Source organism: Geotrypetes seraphini, chromosome 3 (genome assembly GCF_902459505.1).
Source record: "Geotrypetes seraphini chromosome 3, aGeoSer1.1, whole genome shotgun sequence".
Taxonomy (NCBI): domain Eukaryota; kingdom Metazoa; phylum Chordata; class Amphibia; order Gymnophiona; family Dermophiidae; genus Geotrypetes; species Geotrypetes seraphini.
The window spans coordinates 214,859,580-214,885,089 of NC_047086.1; the positions used below are offsets into that span (position 1 = coordinate 214,859,580).

General features: G+C 43.9%; 1 protein-coding gene across 1 annotated transcript in view; it reads right to left on the reverse strand.

Moving 5' to 3' along the window:
- The window catches only part of LRP1 (LDL receptor related protein 1), a 777,705-nt gene that overhangs the window by 419,745 nt on the left and 332,450 nt on the right, over nt 1-25,510 (reverse strand). Inside the window, exons 17-19 of the mRNA XM_033939435.1 lie at nt 24,747-24,872; nt 22,617-22,733; nt 19,849-19,929 (exon numbers count right to left, since the gene is read on the reverse strand). Coding sequence (XP_033795326.1) covers nt 19,849-19,929; nt 22,617-22,733; nt 24,747-24,872 — 324 coding nt within the window. The remainder of the gene's footprint in view (nt 1-19,848; nt 19,930-22,616; nt 22,734-24,746; nt 24,873-25,510) is intronic.

Here is a 25,510-nt window from a genome sequence, read left to right on the forward strand (position 1 = left end):
GACAGATTTGTTATTGTGACGCACAAGAATAGTAGAAAATCTCATGCCCTATTTACGTTCCCTTCAGCCAAGGGCTGTAAAAGTACGAAACATCATGGGCATTGTCTTTCCTATCAAGCAGCTTACTATGACAAAGATTTCCGTCCATTATTAATTAGATCCACGTCTTATGGACATTTCAGAAAACTCTTGAAAACTTATTTTTTCTAAATTTCTGATCAATTAGATTCCTGTATATCATATTATTCCTGTATTTTTTCATAATCTTTTGTTAACCGCATTGAACTTACGGCTATGCGGTCTAGAAATCTGCTATTATGTTATGCTATAGGAAAATGATTGTTCCAGTATCTTTTTACAGTCCGCTAGGCTATTCCTCAGACCTTCTATTATCTTATTTAAAACAAATGGCTTTATTTATTTTCCCCCTCCTTTACAAAGCAACACTAGTGTTTTTAGCGCCAGCCAAGGCAATAACAGCTCGGACACTCATACGAATTCTATGAGTGTTGGAATAGTTACTGCAATGGCTGGCGCTAAAAATGTTAGCGCGGTTATCTATAGTCCACGTGAGAGCACCCCCCCCCCCCTGCAAAGCATGCCTGTGTGGTGTGTGTGTGTGAAGGAGGAAATGGAGTAGGACCAGGGCTTTTGGTTATCCTCATCTCCCTCTAGACCCCTAGTGCTGAGGAAGACTCTTGAAGGTACTGACAGCTTGTGGAGGGAGAGTCCATGTGGGTTTGCCAGAACAGCAGAGACAAGAGTGAGGGTGGGACCTGGAGAGGCTCACCACAGAAAATAATTGGGACTTTGCCCTTTCAAGGATGTCATTGGGAGAGGACAGGACAATGATTGTATGGAGACCATCTCAAAGGGGTAACTGTGAGAGTGAGAAACCCTGCTTACAGTAGAACCTGTGTGGAGTGTGTCAGCTTGTCGGGAAGATAGCATGGTCCTGGGAAGAGGGTGAGACCCTGAGCAGCTCACCACGTGTACAAAAATAATTGAATGAAGAGACTGGGGAACATATGGAAGTGTTCTTGAATGGACTTAATCACAAAGAGTATTGAAATCAGATTAAAGTGAACTGTAAACAGTAAATCTACAATCAAGTTTCAAGTAAAGTTCCAGTTATCAATTGCACTTTGATCTCTGCTGATTTCCTTGATAAGCAACAAGGTAGTAGCTGACTGTGGTGATTGAACCAGGGAAAGTGATCCTTCGGCCTACCAGTTTTATCTAGCCCCAGCCACACCTAGTTCAAGAAACAGATAAACTTCAATTTATTTTTGTGAGCCCTGGTTGCGGGTCCCTGACCTGAGGAGCTAGCTGGTGCCTGAGACGCGAGTGAGACCAGGGTTACACATGCAATCTTGAACTTCTCAATGGAAAAGGGAACTGAAGTGTGCATACTCTAACCTTCTTTCCTTATAAAAATGAGCACACCAATGAAAGGACCTTATCTGGAATGTCACCTTGAAAATTTTTATAAACAAAGCAAGAAACTTTTGAAAGCAATCCTCTCCTGTAATGGAAGCCAATGATGCTTTAAAAAAAAAAAAGTGAAACATGCTCACATTTTAAATTTTTTTAAATTATGCAGGCCACCGTATTTCAAACTAATTGTAATCTCTTCAACATACCTGCTGCAACTTCTATATATGAGTTGCAATAATCAAATATGATAACACTTATAACTAGTATAGCAAAATAGGTTGCATAAAATGAATAAGTCAAATGTTTCTGGAGGCGCAGTCTGGGTGGAGCAGAGATGGAAGCATTTTATAAAACACACCTGCACAGAGAGTACATACACACGTTCTCTTGGGCATCATGATTGTTGCAGTTATCCAGGTCTCACCACATCTAAGTAGATAGAACTGACGTTTCAACCATCATGCTTTCTTCAGGGTGTGCTGTGAGGTCTGCAGTTTGTCCTCAAACCTGATTGGCTGGGGCTTGAGGTGATTAAGGTAGGAAAGTCTATTGGTCACACCAAGGCAACTGGTCCTATGATTAGATTTGAGGACACAAAAATCTTGAAGAAGATAATTTGTAGTCGAACAGAATCAAAGAGGCAAAAGAGATAGCAAGACCCCCAATAACTTCAATGGAGACAAAGGGCTCTCCCTAACAAAGCATGGCAACAGACCATCCAAAATAAATTTAGTGCAAAAACATAAGGATCAGACCAATGGTCCATCTAGCCCACTATCCCATCTTCACAGAGGCCAATCCAAGTCACAAGAACCTGGCAAAAATCCAAATAGTAGCCCAAGGACAAACACCTTCTTTCCCACTCTCAAAGTTACAGCATATAACCTCGGAAATTCTTCCTCCCTCCCCACCCTGAGTCAGAACTGTCCCAATTAATTTCCAACCTCTTTTCCACCACAATTTAAAGTTGTGACCAACGGACTTTCCCACCAAAATTCAAATTTGATTTACAGTCAAAATCAAATTTATAACAATTCAAACTTGTGACCAACAGATTTTCCTGTGTCAATCACCTCAAGCCCCAGCCAATCAAGTTTGAGAACCCACTATGTATAAAGACAAACTTCAGACCTCACAGCACACCCTGAAGAAAAGCCACAGCATGATGGTTTAAATATCAATTTTACCTACTCAAGACACAGTGAGACCTGGACAACTTTAGCAATCAGTACATACACATGCTTACACCCTCCGAGCAGATAGTGTTTTACAAAAGTCACATAGGCAACTTATTTTACCTAAATAGACCCTTTTTGGATTTTTCACAGAGGCATTTTGTTGTATAATTACCCTCTAAAAAGTCAATTTTGTAAAGAAAAACGTGCAACAATAATGCACATAGTTATACAAGTTTTCAAAGGGAAATGGCACATGCATTTTCCCTTCAAAAATTACTCGAGCAAAGCTGCAGATAGAAAGGAGAAATACAACCACATCATCCCGACAGCTTTTGAGAAAAATTTATGCACGTACCTTTGAAAATCCAAAAGTGTGTGTGTTAAATCCAAACTCCATCCCAACTCCACCCCAAAAAATATCTCTGCTCATCATGAGTACAAATACGTACACAACAGCCTTACAAGCATATTTTTATCCATATATTTATAGGTGATTTTGAAAAAAGCCATTTCCATACACAAACCTGCAATTTATGTGCTTTTAAAATTACCCCCCTTCCATCCCCCCCCAATGTATTTATCTTTGTTGCAAACCAAGCTAAGACTCACCAACATGAGTTCAACTTAGCTTTAATTCAGCATTTTTGCCCAAATTTCTGAAGGTAAAAGACTAAGGCCCCTGTACTCCCAACAGCCCTCCATTCAGAATATTTACTACAGGGCAGAGAATTAACCTTTCAGCAAAGAAACCACATCAGACACACTAAAGAACCACTATTTTCCACTGTGGCATTTTTCCTTCCCAAGTGAGCATGCACCCCTTTGCCTTAACATACATTAAAAGGTGAATTATTTATAAGCAAGAAAATGAACACAAATTGCATAGATCACTACATGCACCACAGTTACGGGATTAGGATCAACTTCCAGAGAAAACAGAAAACAAAGACCTTTTAGAATGAAAAGAATCTCGAGTCATTTCAGATAACTGGAGCCTCAAGCACTCCCCTGCCCTATATCTTAATGCTGCTATCACAGTGAGTCTCTCTTTTGATCCCCCCCCACCCCGAACTGTACAACACTTGTGTCATCACAAAGCGACTGCCATGAGCAGTGAGCAGCTTTCACCAACCAGAACTCGAAAGTCACATCAAAACGACCCTGACTGAATGCACAGAAATGAATTAAGAGTCACCAGTTTCAATCTGCAAACAAGCAAGTCTGTGCCCTGCACCTAAGACCTCTGATTCTGAACAATTTTGCTGGCACACAGTGCTCAAACGAGAATAAGATCTGCTAGCCCTGGCAGGCACTATCAAAAACATCTGGCTGTGCCCCAGTGCCCTGCAGTAAGCTCCAAACTGCTATGGAGTTAGATACAGGCTTTTCACAGACTAGACTCTGTTAAAAAAATACAATAACATTTGAAGACCAGAAAATTAAAGGAATCCAAACTTCTGGTGTCATAAAACTTAGAATATTAGTTGATAAGGCTGCTAACTGGATCCAGAGTCACAGAACAGGGTTGATCCAGGCCCAGGTTTACCCCCATTGCATGCAGGGACTTTTAGTTCTGATTTCCTCATTGCATTCCCTAAGAAAAGTAAGACTATAAGACCCAGCTTGCACTAGGGTAAACCCAGGACTGGATCAACCCTGTTCTGTGAATCGGGATCCAGTTGGCAGCCTTACTAATTGAAGACTATAAACAGGGCCTTAGAAACTAATAGGTGAAAGCTGCATTGTACATGGCAGACAAGGCTACTTTGTGATATCACAATAGCACATGAAACAGCAATAGCAGAAATCTATTAAATCAAAACTGAAGTGTACATTTGCCCAAACAAGGACTCCCTTTTCCTTTAGGAAACAAGGCAAAATATTTTTGAGGAAACTATCAAGGGGCCCTTCTCTAGCAGAGGCACACTTCACTGTTACGGGAAATCATGTAGATTCTAATATAATGGCAACACTGTGCAACGCAGCAAGGTATTTAGGGCATGCTGCCTTTGACCACTAAGCACCTCAGCTACCTTATAAGCTAGCTATGGATTAATACTAGTTCATCATGGCAACCCCAAATACATTCCTGTTGCCCAGTATCTCTCTCAGTATAATATGATTGATCCTGAAAGCCAGGCTAGATTGAGAAACGCTATCCATGAATATACAAGTATAAACTGAGTCCTCAGAGGGAGAAAATTGGTTAATAAAACTTCAATATCTACTAGAGAATGACATGGGGCAAATTTTTCCCCATTTCATCCAGTTCTTTTCCTGTCCCGGCACCATTCCTGCAAACTCTGTCCTCATCTGAACAAGCCTCGAACACTTCAAAATCATAAGTGTTTGAGGCTTGTGCAGTTAAGGCAGAGCTTACAGGAATGGGGCAGGGACAAAACTCACAGGGATGGGACAGAGTTCCTGTGGACCCAGGGAAAAAATTTGTCCACGTGTCATTGTCTATGTATTGCTTCTCTATCAGAGGCAGGTGTGTGTGCTAACGGCTTCTTTCTTTAATGCCGTGCAGCTATCACACAAGCTGAACTGGGGTCTGGTGCTGCACGAGAGGAGGAACAGACTACCTTGTGTAAGTTAAGTGCCATATTATGGAGATGATGCTATTTTTGTGACACAGATGCTGTCCCTGCCTCTGAGGACATACAGATATACTTATTACTGAATCACCCATGTGTAACACATGAGCTCCCAAGAATCTAATATGAAACAGTCAAAGTGACCTTGTAAGCCCATAGCTTCTATAGTCTACAAAATCGTGTTTGCTTGCAAAGGGGTGAAACACTTCATCCATACTAGATAAATGGTTGTTTTTTTTTAAAGGGTGGTGCATGTTGATCTATGCACTAACCGGTAAAGTATGGACAGTTCATTTCATCTGAGCCATCCCCACAGTCCTTCTCTGAAACACAGAAACACCAACCAAAGACAAGACAATTGGCACAGCGAAAACACAAAATGAAAACAGAAACAGACACCATAAAACACTTGCAAATAACACAAAACACAGGCAAAACAGAGTTATATATTCATAAGAACTATATGCATTAATAAAAACAAAAAATACCACTAAAAGTGCAATGAGATGAATACCATGCATGAATGCAAACATCTGGAGACCTGGGAAATCAGAAGCAGGTGATTCGATGAGGCAATTAATCCATGACATCAGAGTGCTAGCAAAGGGTAACTAGACATGCATTTCAGTTTCAGGATGCCAAGGCTCTGAAGGCACAGTATGCAAACAGGAGAGAGTTCCTTTATATGAATACCCTAAATTGGTTCAGGATACGAGTGTCATATGCATTAAGGGGCTCATAATCAAAACTTAAATACGTTTAAAAACCCGCCCAAGTCGGCACTTGGATGACCTAAAAGACAGGTCATCCAAGTGCCGTTAATCAAACCTATTTTTTGGACGTATCCAGGGACATTTTAGGCCTCTGAATGCCGCTGTGCGCCCAGAACTGAAAGGGGCGTATTTGGAGGAGTGGATAGGGCAGGATGTGGGCCGACATGGACTTAGTCGTCCTGCAGGGATAATCAAATGTGTTACTAGACATCCTGGATGAAACTTATACCTGTTTTTACATCATCTAACTCACAACTTATAAGTGCCCCAAAAGTATCCAAAATCACCAAATAACCACTGCAGAGGCAAAGTAAAGACACACACACACTCCCCCATGTTCACTGAGCCCCACAAAGATCGGAATAAAAATGTACAAACCTGTCTCCAGAATATTAGCACCTAGTATAGGAAAGCCTAGAAGAGCTGCACACAGGTCTCTTAAAAAGCCTGGGGGGGGGGATAGTGAACCACAGAGAGGAGGACCCAGGCCCATAAGCCACTCTAAACACTACATTCATGGCAGAAAATGTTAGGGCACCCCCCCCCCCCCAAAATCCTACTGTATTGCCATATAGGTGCCACCTGCAGCCATAAGGGCTATTGGGGTTGTAGATAGGTGGGTATAGTGTGTTTTGGGGGCTCACCATAACTTATAAGGAAGTTCTTATAAGGAAGTTCTTATGTGGCATCCTTTTTGAGAAGCTCACAGCTGTGCCCTGTAAGATATCCCATGGCTCTGTTGCCATGTCTGGGTGGCCAGTCCATCACAATGCTGGCCTCTCCTGTGTCCAAAAGGTCTTTTTCTGGGCGTTTGGGACTTGGACAAAATTTTGGTCGAGAATGTGGTATAAAGATAGATGACCTGGCCGTCTGGACAAACAATAGCCTGGATGTTCAGATAGACGATTCTCAAAAAATATATATTTTTTTTAGATGTATTTTTTGAGAATGGACATTTTCCTGGTGTTGATTTTGGGCATCTAGCATCATATGTCCAAATTGGACTTAGATGTATATTTTGATTATACCCCTCTTTGGGTTCTTAGCATCATTTACCATAAAAATTGTACATTCTGGAGGTGCTATTATTTGTTTTTGACAGTAGAAGGGATGCAATGGACATCTACAGGTAAAGAGTCTTGACCTCAGAGAAGCTCTGCCCCAAAACCAGTGAAAGGAAAAGGACTTGTATACTGCCTTTTTGTGGTTATGCATTCAAAGTGGTTTATATATATACAGGTACTTATTTTGTACCTGGGGCAATGGAGGATTAACCTCCCCCCCCTTCTATTAAACCGCACTAGCGTTTTTAGCGCTGAATGGCTCATGCTGCTCCTGACGCCCATAGAGTTTCTATGAGCGTCGGGAGCAGCGCGGGCCATTCAGCACGGCTCCCCACGCTAAAACCGCTAGCGTGGTTTAGTAGAAGAGGAGGTAAGTGACTTGCCCAGGGTCATAAGGAGAGGTGCTGAGATTTGATCCTTCAACCTCTGGGTACAGGGGTAGCAGCTTTACCACTAGGCCACTCCTCACCTCCTCCTAAGAGTGACTCAATTCTTCACTGTCATGTGCAAAGAATTCACGTCACTATATATGCTTTTGGACTGAGCTCAAACTCCTTGATCTGTCAAGTTCAGGGTCAGTTGAGTAAACTTTACATGGGAGGCCAAAACCCTAGAATTCAGCATTCCAAATACAGTGGTGCCTCGCATAACGAACGCCTCGCACAGCGAACGCTGCGCACAACGAACTTCAGGTCTTGCTTCCCACAACGAACTTCGTTTCACACAACGAAGTCGCCCGAGCTGCATCCTTCCGCGCAGGCACCGAGCTTAACTGCCCTCTCTCCGCCTGGCTCCCTGTGAAACAAGCACTGGCGCTACAGCCGACACCCTGCCGAGAAGAGAAAGTGATGTCGGCAGGGAAAGAAGCACGGTATCAAGCAGCTGTGGGTCCTGCACCACCGATGCGGCTGCATCCACTGAGAGAGCCAGCGAAACTGAATGCACATCATTCGGGCGGGAAAATGCCAACTCAACCGGCGCCATTACTACATCTTCCCCCGAAGCGTCCACATACCCTGCAGCGCATAACCCCGATGGTGTTTGCCGCTTCCCACACCGGAAACAACTTTTAACCACCTCTGCTGCCATGTTACTGCACCGAAAAAGAGAAAAAACTACCACCACAGAACATGAAAACCACCGGGCCAACCAAAAATAAGCCAAGAAAAAAAAAAATGAACAGTTAAGTCCCAGTTTTTGCCGCTGAGACTCTGCCCTCTCTCACTGTAAAATTAGACTCTGCTTAGTCTGTCGTTAAATTTAAAAAATGTGTGTTGTTTTAAAAAACAATTATGTTTTTAGATGTATCTAAATAAAAATAATAACAAAAAATTTATCTTTTTTTATGTCATCTTAGCATATTTTATGCTACAGAACGAATTATTTTTTTTAACATGTATTGTTATGGGAAAACGCGTTTCACATAACGAACTTTTCGCATAACAAATTTGCTCCTGGAACCAATTAAGTTTGTTGTGTGAGGCACCACTGTACTACTGTGAAGAGAGTAAAGATTCAAGAGAATTCCAGTTTGGGGCAGAGGTCAGAAGCAAAACATCAGTGGAGATTATGCTGGAGAAAAGAAAGGATTTTCTTGCTAAACTAGTATCTGTTACTGGACGGGACTGTCAAATAACGAGCAGAACTGCATATCCTGTGTACATATATTTCTGAATATCAAAAGTAAAAGTACTATTTAAATTCTAAACCAATATTCATATACACCTTAAACATAAAAATAATTCTGTAAATCCACAGAGGAGTCATTATTATAGGTCAGGGGTCCCCAAAGTCCCTCCTTGAGGGCCGAATCCAGTCGGGTTTTCAGGATTTCACCAATGAATATGCATGAGATCTATGTGCATGCACTGCTTTCAATGCATATTCATAGGGGAAATCCTGAAAACCCGACTGGATTCGGCCCACAAGGAGGGACTTTGGGGACCCCTGTTATAGGTGTTTTATCTCAACCCGGGCCTTGCAGAAAACCACACTTTATTTCTCTCTGCTCCTCCCACTTAGCTGAGGAACACAGAGCCCCCTACAGTTCAGTCCAAAAGCAAACATATAGCACTGGAACAAAGCATACATACAAAGGGTGCACAGGGAACTTCCCTGCCAACATAACAGCATTATGTTCTGCTTTGCAATACATAAGAAAACAATTAATAAACAAGCAACTTGAAAAACAGGCAAGAACCATGGCAGCAATATGGAACCAACCTACTGCATGCAACAAGCACAAATTGGAACAAAGACAGCGGTATAGGTATAGACTCACATCAGGGCCCGTCTGCTGGGTGGAAAGGCCTGAAAGGAGAAACATCTTTGGCAGAAAATGCAGGCAATACAGAAAGAATGAGAGTAGATACAGGGTGGACCATACTGACTCCTTTATGGATTTACAGAATGAAGATTATCAAAGGTAAGAACCTAATCGTTCATTCTGTTACATCCTCTCCAGAGTCAGTACAATAGGTGACATACCAAAGCAATGGCAATGTCTAGGGTGGGATAGAAGAGCATGCCCAAAACACCAAGGCCTCAAAGGAAGCGTCAGACCGAGCAACCATATCCACTCTGTAAAATCTTGTGAAGGTATGAAGGAAGACAAAGTAGCTGGTCTACAAATCTCAGCCAGATAAATTGTTCGAGTCTCTGCCCATGAAGCTGCGACACCCCTAGTCGAGTGTGCTTTTGAGAGAACTGGTGGCTGTTTACTACAGGCAATATAAGTTGATGAGATGACCATGTGGATCCATCAGGCAATAGAGACCTTGGACGCCAGCCTATCTCATCTGGACTTGCTAGTCAGGACAAACAGATGGATAGAAAGACAGAAGTCATTGGTCCTTTCTAAGTAAAAGAGTAAAATTCTCTGCACGCTCAGTTTCCGTAAGATCTTATCCTTCTGCTCTGACCCCCAAGGGATGAAAAACAGGCAGACGAACTTCCTGGTTGACATGGAAATCCAAAACCACTTTCAGAAGAAAGAAAGGAACTGTACAGAGGGAAACCCCCTTCTCTGTGATCCAGAAAAAGGGTTCTCTACAAGAGAGAGCCTGCAGCTCAGAAATACGCCTTGCTGAAAAAAATCACCATGAGGAACACTGAATTGACTGTAAGGTCCAGAAGGGATGCATCCTTAAGTGGCTCAAAAGGAGCTTCTGCAAGCACCTTCAGCACAACGTTGAGATTCCATGCAGGGGTGGCCACAAGTGAAGCGCCTCCCTGAGAAATCTAGTCACATCTGGATGAGCGATAAGTGCACTGGAACCGTTGTGCGCTTTGAAACAGGAAAGGTCTGCCACCTGTACCTTGAGGAAGCCACCGCCAGGCCCTTCTCTAGACCAGCCTGGAGGAAAGCTAGGACTACCAGAATGGAAGCACCTAACTGCTCCACCTGGTCCCTGGCACACCACTGCTGGAAAGCCTTCCAAGTCTTGGTATAAGCTGCCATAGTAGAGGGCTTCTTGGACCTCAACAGAGTGGCCATGACCACACCAGAGTAGCCTCTCTGAATCAAGGCCTGGCACTCAAGAGCCATGAAGTAAGACCAAAGTGATGGGTGTTCTCCATGGGAACCAGTCCCTGTGTAAGGAGGTAGCGAAGAAGCTGGATCTACCTATCCCGCTGAAGTCGGACAAGATCCGCATATCACAAAAGGTGAGGCCAGTCTAGGGCCACCAGGATCACCAGACCCGGATGAATGGCTCTGAATGACTCGTCCCACCAAGGCCCAAGGCAGGAAGAAGTAAAGGAGATCCTGAGCTGGCCAGGATCAAAACCAAGGTGTTTAAGCCTAAGATTCCTGATTGTTCTGTGACTGAAGAAGCGCTTGACTTTCAAGTTCTTGGCCATCAAGTCTACCTTTAGCCTGCCCCAATGACGCACAATGAGATGAAACGCTCTCTGTAAAAGAAACCACTCTCTCGGGTCCAGGACTTGGTGACTTAGAAAGTCTTCTTGCACATTTTCCACTATGGCCACGTGCACCAAGTAGAGAGCCTCAAGGTGCAGCTCCACCCATCAGAATAACATCCGAGCCTCCCAGCTCACGTGAGCACTTCTAGTGCCTCCCTGTCAATTTACATATGCCACTGTCATGGCATTGATGGAAAACACCCTTACTTCTTTTTCTTCCAGGGCGTTTTGGAGAGCACTCAATGCCAATCGTATGGCTCGAAGCTCTAGCCAGTTGATTGATTAACTTTTTTTATGGGGAGTCTACTGGCCCTGGATGGAGCGATCTCCGCAAAGAGCACCCCAGCTGGAAAGACTGGCATCAGTCATGAGAGTAATCCAATCCGTAAGTTGAAGAGGCATGCCCTTCCCTAGAGCTTCTGCCTGAAGCCACCAGCAGATGCTGCTGCGTGCTGGCTCCATTCAAGAAAGGGGCATTTGAAGAGAATGACGTAAGGGGACCAATGAGATAGGAGGGGCTCCTGCAAATGCCACATATGTGCTCTGGCCCAGGGCACAACCTCTATGGAGCCTGCCATGGACCCCAATACTTAAATGTAATGCCATGCAGTGGGATATGGAAGCACCAGGAGATCCGTGATCTAAGAACATAAGAATTGCCGCTGCTGGGTCAGACCAGTGGTCAATCGTGCCCAGCAGTCCGCTCACACGGCGGCCCTCTGGTCAAAGACCAGTGCCCTAACTGAGACCAGCCTTACCTAAGTACATTCTGGTTCAGCAGGAACTTGCTTAACTTTGTCTTGAATCCCTGGAGGGTGATTTCCCCTATGACAGACTCCGGAAGAGCGTTCCAGTTCTCTACCACTCTCTGGTTGAAGAAGAACTTCCTTATATTCGTACGGAATCTATCCCCTTTTAATTTTAGAGTGCCCTCTCGTTCTCCCTACCTTGGAGAGGGTGAATAATCTGTTCTTATCAACTGAGTCTATTCCCTTCAGTACCTTGAATGTTTCGATCATGTCCCCTCTCAATCTCCTCTGTTCGAGGGAGAAGAGGCCAAGTTTCTCTAATCTTTCGCTGTACAGTAACTCCTCCAGCCCTTTAACCATCTTAGTCGTTCTTCTCTCGACCCTTTCGAGTAGTACCGTGTCCTTCTTCATGTACGGCGACCAGTGCGGGATGCAGTACTCCAGATGAGGGTGCACCATGACCCGGTAAAGCGGCATGATAACCTTCTCCGATCTATTCGTGATCCCCTTCTTTATCATTCCTAGCATTCTGTTCACCCTTTTTGCCGCCACCGCACATTGCGCGGACGGCTTCATCGACTTGTCGATCATAACTCCCAAGCCTCATTCATGAGAGGTCTCTCCAAGTACCACCCCAGACATCCTGTATTCGTGCATGAGATTTTTGTTACCTACACGCATCACTTTACACTTATCCACGTTGAACCTCATCTGCCATGTTGATGCCCATTCCTCAAGCCTGATTATGTTACGATGCAGATCTTCGCAATCCCCCTGCGTCTTCACTACTCTGAATAACTTCGTATCGTCTGCAAATTTAATCACCTCGTCGTACCAATGTCCAGATCGTTTATAAAGATGTTGAAGAGCACGGTCCAAGCATCGAACCTTGCGGCACCACACTGGTAACGCTTTTTCAGTCCGAGTATTGTCCATTTACCCCCACTCTCTGTTTCCTATGCTCCAGCCAGTTTTTATTTCACGTGAGTATTTTACCCTTGATCCCATGGCTTCCAATTTTCCGAAGTAGTTGTTCATGCAGAACCTTGTCAAACGCCTTCTGAAAATCCAGATATACAATGTCGACCAGGTCGCCCTTGTCTACCTGTCTACTCCCTCAAAGAAGTGCAGCAAGTTCGTCAAACACGATCTGCCTTTGCTAAAGCTGTGCTGACTGGTCCTCATCAGCCCATGTCCGTCAAGGTGATCAATGATGCGGTCCTTTATCAGCGATTCTACCATCTTTCTCGGTACCGAGGTCAGACTCACCGGTCTGTAGTTTCCCGGGTCTTCCCTCGAACTTTTCTTGAAGATCGGCGTAACATTCGCCACCTTCCAGTCTTCCAGAATCTTTCCCAATTTGATCGACAGATTGGCTATTAGTTGAAGCAGTTCAGCTATGGTCCCTTTCAGTTCCTTGATGACCCTCGGATGGATGCCATCCGGTCCCTGGGATTTGTCGCTCTTAAGCCTATCAATCTGTCTACACACCTCCTCTAGACTGACTGTCAATCTTGTCAGCTTTCCGTCTTCGTTTCCAGCATATAGCCTGATAGGTTCTGGTATGCTGTGTAAATCTTCTTTGGTAAATACAGACACAAAAAATGTGTTCAGTTTGTCAGCGAATGCTTTGTCCTCCTTTAGCATTCTCTTTATTTCATGGTCATCCAATGGTCCCACCGTTCCTTCGCGGGTCGTTTCCCCTTAATATATTGAAAGAATGGCTTGAAGTTCTTCGCCTCCTTGGCTATTTTCTCCTCGTATTCTCTTTTGGCCCCTTTTACCGTCTTATGGCACTTGCATTGATGTTGCTTGTGCTTGCTCCAGTTTTTGTCTGTTTTTGATCTTTTCCATTCTTTAAACGAAGTTGTCTTGTCTTTGATCGCTTCCTTTACCTCTACAGTGAGCCACGCCGGTTCTTTGTTCTTTTTCCTCTTGTATCCTTTGTTGATACACGGTATATGCGGATTTTGCACCTTGGTGACTGTGTCCTTAAAAAGCAGGGATCTCAAAGTCCCTCCTTGAGGGCCGCAATCCAGTCGGGTTTTCAGGATTTCCCCAACGAATATGCATGAGACCTATTTGCATGCACTGCTTTCAATGCATATTCATTGGGGAAATCCTGAAAACCCAACTGGATTGCGGCCCTCAAGGAGGGACTTTGAAATCCCTGTTAAAAAGGGACCAAGCTTGCTCTAGCGTTTTTACAGTTCCTATTCACTTCTTAATCTTCTTCCCCACCATGAGTCTCATCTCTTCGTAATTGCCCTTTTGGAAGTTCAGCGCTGTGGCCATCGTTTTGGACTGATGTTTCTTCCCTGCGTCCAGGTCGAAGCGGATCATATTGTGATCGCTGCTTCCCAGCATCCTTTCTATTTCTACACCTTGTGCCGGTCCTCGCAGTCCATTTAAAATTAAGTCTAGAATTGCATTTCCTCTTGTATTTTCCTTGACAAGTTGTTCCAGGAAGCAGTCGCATACAGCATCCAAGAGCTGTTTCTGGAGCTTCTGTTTGTGTGGCTCAGGAGAAAACTACATCCTTGGATTGTGTCAAACTGAACTCCCAGAAATTCCAGCGGCTGAGATGCTATGAGCTAGCTCTTCCTGAAATTGACAATCCAGCCCAGGCAGGGCAGAAGAGACACCACCATCTTCACTACCTGCTCTCAATCCAGACTGGATGGAGCTCTGATCAACCAGTCATCCAGATAGGGATGAACTTGGACCCCCCATTCTGTGGAGGTGCGCCATCACTACCATCATCACCTTGGTGAAGGTTAAGGGGGCCATCGCAAGCCCAAGTGGGAGGGCTGTGAACTGGAAATGCTGCTGGAGAATATGAAAGTTCAGATATTTCCAGTGTCCCAGGAATAAAGGGATACGAAGATAAGCCTCTGTCAAATCCAAAGATGCAAAAAATTCCCCCAGAGAAGATACACACATGGGCCAAGACTGGCTCCCAATGTCCCCCAGATGAGTCTTGAAAGTAGTTCCCAGACTCAGCATGCTTGTGTTTTGTGCAGTCACCAAAAACTGGCACTTGGCAGGATTTTTTTGCCTAATTAACGGACTTTCATCGGCTCCCCACTTCTCAAGGACCCAATACATGGCATGCGGTATATGGATGCTCCTCCACCGGAAGTCTGGCACAATCCACACATGAAATCAGATTAGGGGCTGAGGATTTCATCCCTAATGATTTTACACAAAATCAAGGGGTTATAAGGCAGAAAAAGAAGTTGAAAAAAAGATCAATAAAATCCAAAATGGCTGTCACCAGTACATTTGCGCCAAAAACATCCAATGGAGATGAGTTATAAAGATAAAAATTGCTAAATAGGGGTTGTAAATGTAGGAGACCTGAACTCTACCCCCCAGAAAGTGCTAAAAAAAATTTTATTTAGACAACCCACCCCCAATTCTCCCATAGGAAGTAATGTGGCTGTATTCACAGTCTCCAAAGTGCCTGCCTTCAAGTTCTATCTTGCAGCTGAAGTCAAGGGAAAGGGATTCCTGCCTCAAATTTTCTACAAACACACCAATCTTTTGGATCTCTGGGCTGCCAATCAAACAGACCCCAACCAAAACCTCCGCCCTCTCAGAACCTCACCACACGGCCAGGGGCAGGAAAATGTAACCTGTGTCCTGATACTCCGAGGGCTCTTACTCAGGGCACATGAAGCCTGTGCTGCCTTAAACCTCTGACAAGGTCAGGAGGCAAGCTCGCTGCCAGGAAACAGACCTTGAACCAAGAAGTGGCACATAGCAGTCTGGCTTCACAGGTCCACCTGAAGCTTGCCCTGTGAAGCTGTAGTCCAGCTCCACGGAAACTGCTTCCTTTCCAAGGCACAGAACCCCTCCAAAAGGGGTCTCAAGGCACATAAGCCACCAAAAAAGGCGAACTTAAATGAGAAAAAGAAGCATTGCAGATCAGAAGCACTTCTGCACAGTTTACTTGCAGAAATAAAAACTGTAGGGGGCTCTGTGTTACTCAGCTAAATAGGAGGAGCAGAGAGAAAAAAAGTGTGGTTGAGATAAAACATCTATCATACTGACTCTGGAGTGGATGTAACAGAATCTGTAATTATCAAGAGAGCTAGAGGAGTAGTTTGCCCACACTTTTACCAGGGCAGATGCACAGAAGGACCGGTAAAGATTTCTGCTAACAAGAAGCTCTGAGAACAGTTTACCATCTTCTCCACAGCTCATCAATGAGCAGCATCAAATCTTGTGTTTGAAAACTAGAAATTTCACAATAAAAACATGTCGCTGATGCTTTACTCACACCTACCCACCCAGGAACTTTTCATTAAGCCTAATTAAAAGCATAAAGGGGAGAGGTCATGGTGTTGAAGAGATAAAGTAGGGGGCTGGGGTAAAGAATATGGAATATGAGGCTCTGCGAGTATTACCTTCTTCCACCCTCCAACCCCATCTTCTCATGCCCCACTCTGCCCACACTTCCATAGAATAAGTTTTTTTCAAACTAGCCCTGGATGGAGTTCTAAAAACTCTTAAAAAGTCAAAAAAGCCTAAAGTCTACAACTTGCCATAACAAGTTAAAATGTGCGATCCCTTTGTCTCTGTGCCTTAATGCCTAACTCTCAAAGTATAGATGTTTGGCCTTTTTTCCTAATATATAAACTCACAGATACACCTTTTTACTCTACGCATCTAGAAGCAGTCAGGTATAAGAAAAAATTTGCAGATGTGTTAAGAGACTGGGCTGAATAAGACAGGGTTTTACCACAAGTGGCAATGAGATTTCATTAATGTGCCTCTCTAAGTATTTCTGGTGACCTTACTCATAAATCTATATTCAACCATAGGTTTGGCATTTATTAGCCGTCTACACTGAATGTAGAAATCTAGCAGAAGACAGCAAGCCAGGGTGGTAAGGCTCATCTAAGTCTGCTCCATTTCCTGGTGCAGTGCCACAAACCTCAGCTGATCTTGGTCTTTCCCTTCACTTCTTCGATAAAGCAGTGTGATGCTGCATTAGTCCGTTTGCATGCACAGAATAAAAGTCAACAAAGGATCCATTAAGGTGATTTAATATTGATGCTTTTATTCCACTTGACCTACAACATTCTAGGAAGCTAACAAAATATTTCAAATTACTACTAACAAACTCTATTATAATACTAACAAAAGGAACAGTTGAAAGTGGAGGAGCAGCTTAATGGTGGGAGCAGAAGCTGAGGACAAGGGGAGCCCAGTTGAAATTCCACTACAGCTCTTTGGGCTACATTCACTATGCAAACCAATCGTGTACCGATCGGTTTGCAAGCCCTTTGCGACCCGATTTCCCTCCGACCCAATTCACTAACCTATGTCCCGATCCGATCCCGATCCGTGCTGCAAATGAGGGGAATCGGCATGCAAAGCAGGAAGGATGCAATTCACTAAACTTTCTTCTGGCAAACTTTCTTCTGGCCCTGCTCTCTGCCCTGATTCTCCTGCTCTGGCCTCTCTGCTCTCTGCCCCAACTCTCCTGCCCTGCTCAACCCTGACTCTCCTGTCCTTCCCCGCAGTGCGAGCCCGTGGTTTTAACCCATGGGTTTAAAGCGGGTTAAAACCACGGGCTTGTGAAGTAAAAAAAAAAAAGTAAAGTAAACTAAATAGTAAAGTAAGTAAAAAAAATCTGACGGGCACAAAGGACTAGCGCATGTGCAGACCATCTACAGTCAAGGAAGATGGTCTGTGCATGCTCAATGATTGCTCTCCAGCGATCTGTGCGGTCGGAGGGGGGGGCGTGAATTTGTCGGCCTGCCTGCAATCGGACACGAATCAGACACGGATCTCAGGTTAGTGAATTTAGCCCTATGTAATCTCAGGTAAGTCATTTAATCTTCCACTGCCTCAGGGACAAAGTTAAGGGGCCCTTTTATTAAAGAGCATCGTATGCTTAATGTGTGAAAACAGACTTCCACACAAACATTTTAAAGCATCTTGCGGTATTTTCCTTCTTTATGCATGCTAAATCATCCATTACTGAATTTTTAGGATTTTTGTTTGTTTTGCGAGGGGGAATGGCATGGGAGGGGAGTGGGCATGGACACATTTGCCCGCTAGTACGTAATAACTATAGTGCACTAACTGGCTAACACGGAGTCGACGCAGAAGCACTTAGCACTTCCTTAATAAAAAGCGGTAAGTGTTCCTGCGTTAACTCTCAAGGCCTGCAATAAAAATTAGAGGTCATGCCCCTAAAAAGTGCAATAAAACCCTGTGTAAAACTAGCACACTTAAATAAAAGCCCCCCCCCCCTTAAGTTGGGAGGCTTCTATGGAAAGAACAATACCTGCTATACAATTGCTTTAGAGCTGGCAGGTAAATAAGAAAAATAAAGTTATCTGAACATCCAGAGTAAGTGAATCACTGATTACATTAAAAAAAAGGGGGGGGAGTTGAAAAAAGGGTGATGCCTAGGCAAAACGACTCAGCCTCTAGAACCCCTCGACTTGTATATCCAGATAACATTGTTTGCCTTCACCTGCTCATTTTGCTTTAACCCGATGAAGGGGTGTAGCTCCCAAAAGCTAATGAACGCACGCATGAAGTCCAATAAAAAAAAAAGCATCACTTTATATATTTGTTCACTTTGATTTTATACCTTCATTTCTTTGCAATAAAGATTCCTCTCTTCCTAACCCTGAGTTTCTTGAGGGCTTCACATGTCCTATCCTGACAGGGGAGGGAGGGGCATGGGAGTTGATATACCGCCTTCCTGTAGTTACAATCAAAGCAGTTTACATAATATATACAGGTACTTATTTTGCACCTGGGGAAATGAAGTGACAGAGTCACAAGGAGCTGCAGTGAGAATTGAACCTGGTTCCCCAGCTGCTGCACTAACCATCAGGCTTGTTCATCTCATGCATCCACTACCCTTTCTAACAGTACACTACTCCCACTATCTCTTAACAGGATCCTTTGTGGAAAACAATGTCCTAGCACTAAAAAAAGGTTTGAGGCTTGTGCTTTATTTCTGTGTATGAAGTATTTGAACGTGCCTCACATTCCCCCACCCCGCCCCCAGCTACACATAAGTAAGTCATTTTGGTAGCCCTTCTTTAACTGTGACTATGTGTTCCCCTCACCCATGGCACCTACTGCGGTCAGTGTTTGGCTACGCTCACATTCTAATAATAATAACTTTATTTTTATATACCGCCATATCACAAACAGTTCTAAGCGGTTTACAAGGGAAGAGACTGTATACAGACAGCGACATTACAGAGAACTTTCGAAATTAAATTGACGTGTTAAGTCAAGTTTATCCGGAAGTGTTTTGGAAGTACATCAAGGTTGAAGTGGGGGGTCAGAGAAATTTGTCAAAGAGATAAGTTTTGATTGACTTCCTAAACGTTTGGCACGAAAGTGCGTTTGAGATGAAGTTGGTTAAACGTTTGTTCCATTTGCCTACTTGGAATGATAGTGTTCTATCGAGGTATCTTTTGTCGGTGCAGCCCTTCAGGGATGAAAAAGCGAACAAGTAGGTACTGCGTGTATTAGTTGTGCCTGGGAATTCGAACTGGTGAGACAGATAGGTTGGGGATGAACCTGTCATGGTTCTGAAGCAAAGGCAAGCAAACTTAAAAATGAGGCAGCACGAGCTCAGATTTACAATTGGTTGAAGGGGGGGGGGGGCGGTAACTGTATAGCAAGAGTCATCAAAAACTGTAGAAAAAAGGAGGACACATTGATTTTCTCTAAAATAACAGAAAGAAAAACTAAATTGTAAATCATAATGAGTTATATTATTGATACTTTGCCTGAATTACTGATTTTTTTTTTTTTTCTGGGCTGTTTACACAGTCTATTTTTCCTCTCCAGAGCTGGGAGCGGAGCTATGCAGTCACCATTTTTAAACTCCCTGCCGTTCCCTCAAACGCTGTGGTCTCAGAATGGACAGAAGTGTGTGCCAGGTTCCCTTTCTCATCCAGGAATCTTCCTTCTGCCTCCCCACCCTGTTCCCTTCTGCCAAGATCTTGCCTCATTCCATCTCACTGTTTCTGTTTCCAAACTGACTTACAAAACGTATCACGGAAAAGGAAGAAAACCAAATAAACAGAACCACCTCCCACCCGGCACGAAAGTCCTGGTAACTCCCCCACACTCACCATTGTCACAGCGCCAGTTGACGTTAATACATCGGCCATTGCTGCAGGTGAACTGGGTCAGGGGGAAGCAGGTTGGATAAGCTAAAGGATACAGAAAATAACAGACACATAAAAAATGAGCAACTTGAAAGATATGGCAGCAAAGACTTTTTTTTGAGTTAAAGGTAAATGACCTAAGAAATATCTATGCGTTCATTAAAAGGACATCATTTGGAAAGCGTTGCATGATCCCTCACCCTCCTGGGCTCGGTCTGACAGAGATTTGGAGAGGAACCTGCAAAGACCTAAATCAAGACCCTATAACAAACACAGAATGATATCAGGCTGTAATTTATATACAGGCATTTGTTTTTTTGCCCCTCCAACTTGCCTGTAGTTTCCATCCAGCAGAGGCATCTACTTGCAACTTACGAACGGTCGTACCATTTCCGTCCACAGTCCCCATCAGGGAATTAGAGCTGAGACTGAGAGGTATGGACTGCTCTCCTGTTTTTGTTGCCGATACATCAAACCCAGGGCTCCTCTTATCAAGCCGCGCTAGCGGGGCTAACGCGCGCGACTTTTCATCACGCGCTAACCCTCACGCTGGCCTAAAACTACCGCCTGCTCAAGAGGAGGCGGTAGCGGCTAGCGCGGCCGGCGGTTTAACACGCGCTAAACCCACAAGCGCGGCTTGATAAAAGGAGCCCCCAGTCTTTTTTTTTTTTTTTTTAATTAAATTTTTTCAATATCAAACTGTACAATTCAAGTTCTTCCAAAAATACCTATTTCACAAAAGCATCTCCTTACTTCCCCCGCCCCATTCCCTCTCAAACAGATATTCCTTCTTATCAAAACCAAGTTTCTGAACCTGCTTCTTCGGGTATTCTTCTGTTTCTTCAGAACGTCTTCTTCATGTATTGTGTATTCCCCTCTTTTTCCCTCTCTGATTCCCCACTTTAGGATTCTTCTGCCATTTCCTCGTCTTCCCCTCTCCTTCCTTCCATTCAGCAACCTCCTCAATCCTCTCCGGTCCTTCCCTCCCTCATTGTCATTTTGTTGTTTTTTTTAAACACAAGTCCCCCTAGTCCAGTGTTTCTCAGCTCAGTCCTGGAGTAAACTTGATTTACATACACTGCTTCCATTATATGCAAATTTCTTTCATGCATATTCATTGTGGATATCCTGAAAACCCTGACTGGCAAGGGGGTACTCCAGGACCGAGTTGAGAAACACTGCTATATCCCATAAAGCATGAAACCAAGGGCTCCTTTTACTAAGCTGCACTAGCGGTTTTAGCGCGTGCTACATGCTAATGCCTCCATAGAGCTGGCGTTAGTATTTTCTGCTCTGCGCGGGAGTTAGCGCGCGCTAATCTTCAGCGCATGCCAAAAAATGCTAGCGCTCCTTAGTAAAAGAAGCCCCAAGTATTGAATGGATTTCAGGATACAGACAGCGGGGCATAATTGGATCTCAGGGCTTGGGGTACGGTGGGAGGAGATGAGGGAACTGTGGGGGGGGGGGGGTACTAGGGCTTATGTTTTCATTAGTTGATGAGGGGCCATAAGAGTCTTCTGTGATGTTATTCAACTCCTTTAGTATACTCTTACTTTTATTTTGTGAGATCCTTTGGAGATGGAACTGAGGATTACACTTCTCCCTCCGTATTCGCTGTGATAGGGGATTAACAGAAACGTAAATACAGAAAAACCGCGAATAACTTTGTCATATGTTATTCGCTGTTTTCTATTAAAAACCATCGTGAATATGATGAAACCGTGAATAACATAGTGGGAGACCTGGCCTGTTCCTGAAGGAGAGGCAAAACACGGTGAAGAAAGTGCTGGGAATCGGCGATTTTCTCTGTAAACGCTTAGAATCAGCGATTTCTCTTTGCAAGCTGATGTAATGGGGGGGAGGGGAGGAGCCAACAAGCTAAAAAACGTGAATAATCGAAACCGCGATTGCTGAAACCGCGAATACGGAGGGAGAAGTGTACAGTATTTCAAGTTCTTATAGTTTATGTTAAAGAATGAAAATGTAAGACCATTATTCTCGAACTCTCAGTATCTTCCTTGGATGCTCGACCTAGATCAGTGCTCTTCACTGTTAAGGCCCAGAGTCCAGCTGCAGCCCTGACTCTCTTCCCCAAACTTCTCCAAAAGCTTAGCAATGGTGCTGTTTTCAGAGCCAAGATTGTAAGAAAGTGTGGGAGTTAAAGCGCCACACGGCTCATTAAGAGCCCCACAGTGCCAGACAAGATGAGAATGGCTGTACCAGAGAAGATGCTGACTGCAAATGTTCTGAGAAGATAAGGGGGAATTATATTGGAGGGGTTAAAGGTAAGGACAAGCCCTGGGAAGCTGACTGATTGCAGAGACGGGTTAAAGCTGAGAATGGCTGGGATGAGAGTGGGGAAATGTGCACATTGGGGTAAGAGAATGTGGGGTGAGAGGAGCAGAGTATTTTGTGGGGGAGAGTGAGTTGTTGAAGGGATGAATTGAATAAGAGTGTGCGCTTGGGTGAGCAGATTTTTTGAGTTACTCCAGACACTCTGAGTGTGCCCTAACAGCTGGGCTGTCTGTATCAACAGGAAAAGGATCCCTTTAATCCACTGCCCTAGGCATTCTTCTGACATTTGCATTGAATCCTTTTTTCCTCAAAATGGCCCCCACTTGAACAAAACAATGACACTCACAGACCTAGAAGTTCATTCTTAATGCTCATGCTACTGAGTCCCTTCCCTCACACCTGGCGACAGAGTAGCGCTGGCATCCCATGGCACTCACCACAGCTGGCAGACTCATCTGATCGATCTCCACAGTCATCATCCAGGTCACAGGTCCAGGAGACTGGGATGCAGCGGCCACTGGCACAAGAGAACTGGTTCGGCGGGCAAGTGCGCGCTGAAAAGACATAGGCAGATATAAAGCAGAAGTGCCATTTCCCAGAGCTCACAATTTGAGGGAACTTGGCTTCCCTTTTAATTTAGTGCAAACAAATCTGAGAAAGTGTTTAATCATTACAAAGCATCCAAAATGCATCAATGGCTTCACAGGCAGATGCTTTAGTAGTCTATTAAATTACAGTGTGTCTCTTTCACCCAGTGACTTAGCGAGGGAGGGGGAAGAGGGGGGTCACAGAAGTGATGTCAGAGGGAGAGCCGAGGCCAGCGTAAGCAGCAGCTAGGAGATACTGCTCACTGCCGGTGAAGATTTGGAAGAGGTAGGTCAGTGGGGGAGGGGGCAGTGGCGCACAGGGAAGAAGTATGAGGGGAGGTTCACAGCACAGCAATGCTGGGAGTCACCCCCCCCCCCCCAGGTGCCTTCTTCCCTCACTACACCGCTGCCTTCACCTGGCTGTTATGCCTCTGCTCTTTCCCACCTATGGACTTGCTTTCTCTCATAACCCAGACCACGTAGCACAGGTCTGTATATTGATAATCATGGCCAGGAAGGCAAGGAACAGTCAGCCAAACCAACTAAGGGCTAGAGGCAGAAGATAAGGACAAGAAAAGATGAGCAGTAAGGGACTTAGGATGGAAGTTATTAATATGAGCTTCCATTTAAACAGGCTATGCATTTTGCCACTAACATGCTAGTTTAGCATGGATCCCATTATATGCAAAGAAATCGAGGTACCAACAACTGGGGTTAACAGTAAAATAGACCAGCCTAATGGTAGCCCACGTTGATAACGTTGCCTCTGATGTTCTTGAAAGGTCACTTTGGGCAGCCACAAAACTTAGAGACTTGAAGAAAGCACAGATGTTTATTCAGCATATGCGGACCCCTAAGCCCCAAGCTGGCTTCAGAAGTCCCGAAACCAGGAAGTTACAGAGGTATTTATACATTCTTCTGGCTATACAACTGAATTCTAGAAAAAAATTTTCACGTGTTACTTTTCTTAATCATTGGTCCTAAGCTCATACTAGCAGGTCACTAGCAGGTCACTTATCTAAGCCCTGCAGTCTTTCTGTTACATGTTGTTTATGCTGAGATAGCCATAAGAAGCTAGAATGCCCAAGCTAACACCCAGTGCAGGCAGGCTAGAACATGAGATAAGTTAGGTCTGCAGCTAAACATAATTCAGCATTTTATTAAAGAGAAAACTTAGTTCAACACTTAGGAAAACCAGTCCCAGACTCCTTCATTCTTACAGGAGATAGCTAAGAAATTTGATCATGTCACTCCCCCCCTCCTTAAAAAAGCTCACTGGTTACCTGTCTCCCATAGTATTACTTTCAAAACTTTTCTTCTTGCTTTCAAAGTTCAATCTAGTCATATTCTCTCATTCATAGACAGATTGCTGATCCCCTATGAATCTCAACGGTCACTACGTTCTTCTCAACAATATCTCCTTGCAGTTCCTTCTGTCCGTCAGTTGTTTTACAATACAACACGTAAAACAATTTTTTCCAGTATCTGCACCCACACTGTGGAATGCCCTACCCCTGACCCTGAGACAAGAAAATAGCCTCAACAACTTTAAATCTAGTCTTAAAACATTTCTTTTCAAAGATGCTTATGAGATCTATCCTTAGGTCCTTCCATTCATAAGACTCAGACAATAGGCCCAACATTAAAGACTCCCTCTACCCCTTTCCTTTTATTTTTATGCAATGTATCGGTCCCATTTACCCTTATGTATCATGTATTGTTTGTACTGTTCATGTGAATTTGTCACTTATCATTTTATATTTTTATTTCTATGTAATTGTAAACCGCTTTGCATTTAAAAGTGGTATATCAAGACTAAATAAAACTTGAAAACTTGAAACAGAGGAATATTGGTTAACAGAAAGCCCTCTCTTCCTGCACCATACTGCATAGATACATCCGAGTAGCCTCTTGGAGGTTTCAGACCTCCATTTCAGGAAGTGAAAGAGGCAGACCTGGTGTGGCGTGACCCAGCTTCACCTGAACATGTCGAGTTGGACTCATCATCGCCGTTCCCGCAGTCATTGTCTCCATCGCACAGCCAACGAATGGGGATGCAGCGATAGTTCTCACACTTATATCGGTCAGAAGGGCACGTATGCTGATCTGCAGAGGACAAGCACAAAAAACAGTATCAACAGTCACCCAATCCTTATAAGGCCTTCTCTTTGTCTTTTTATGAGCTTAACAAGCTCATAATTGAAAAGAAATACAAATTAATTGGGTGATAGGCACCTATCTTCTTAGGCAGAATTCTACAAAAGATAAATGCCTATCATATGGCGCCTAATGGCACCTAACTCCAAAGTAGGTGTGTTTAGGGTTGGAGATGGACTTAAGCGCCACTAGGCGCGATTCTCTAAAGGACTTAAGCGCCTACAATGTAGGCCTTTAAAACCCTGGCCTATTTTACAGGCGCCAAAGTTTTTTTTTTGTTTTTTATATATCTTTATTTTCAAACTACAATTGTGCAACAAGTAATTCATATACATAAAATATCGCAAGACAAGCACAATAAACTTTAAGACATTAACATACAATTAAATTTTCCCCCACCCTCCCACCCAATACTCAAATAAAATAAAACCCACATGAAACTATCCAAATATACCCTGAATCAAGTTCCAATGCAACTCCCTTCCCCCACCCCCTTAACCCATTTTAAAAATGTAACACAGCGATTCCCGCCAAGGTTTTAAGTTAGGTACAATTCTGTAATAGGTGTCTAAGAGACAGGTGACTAT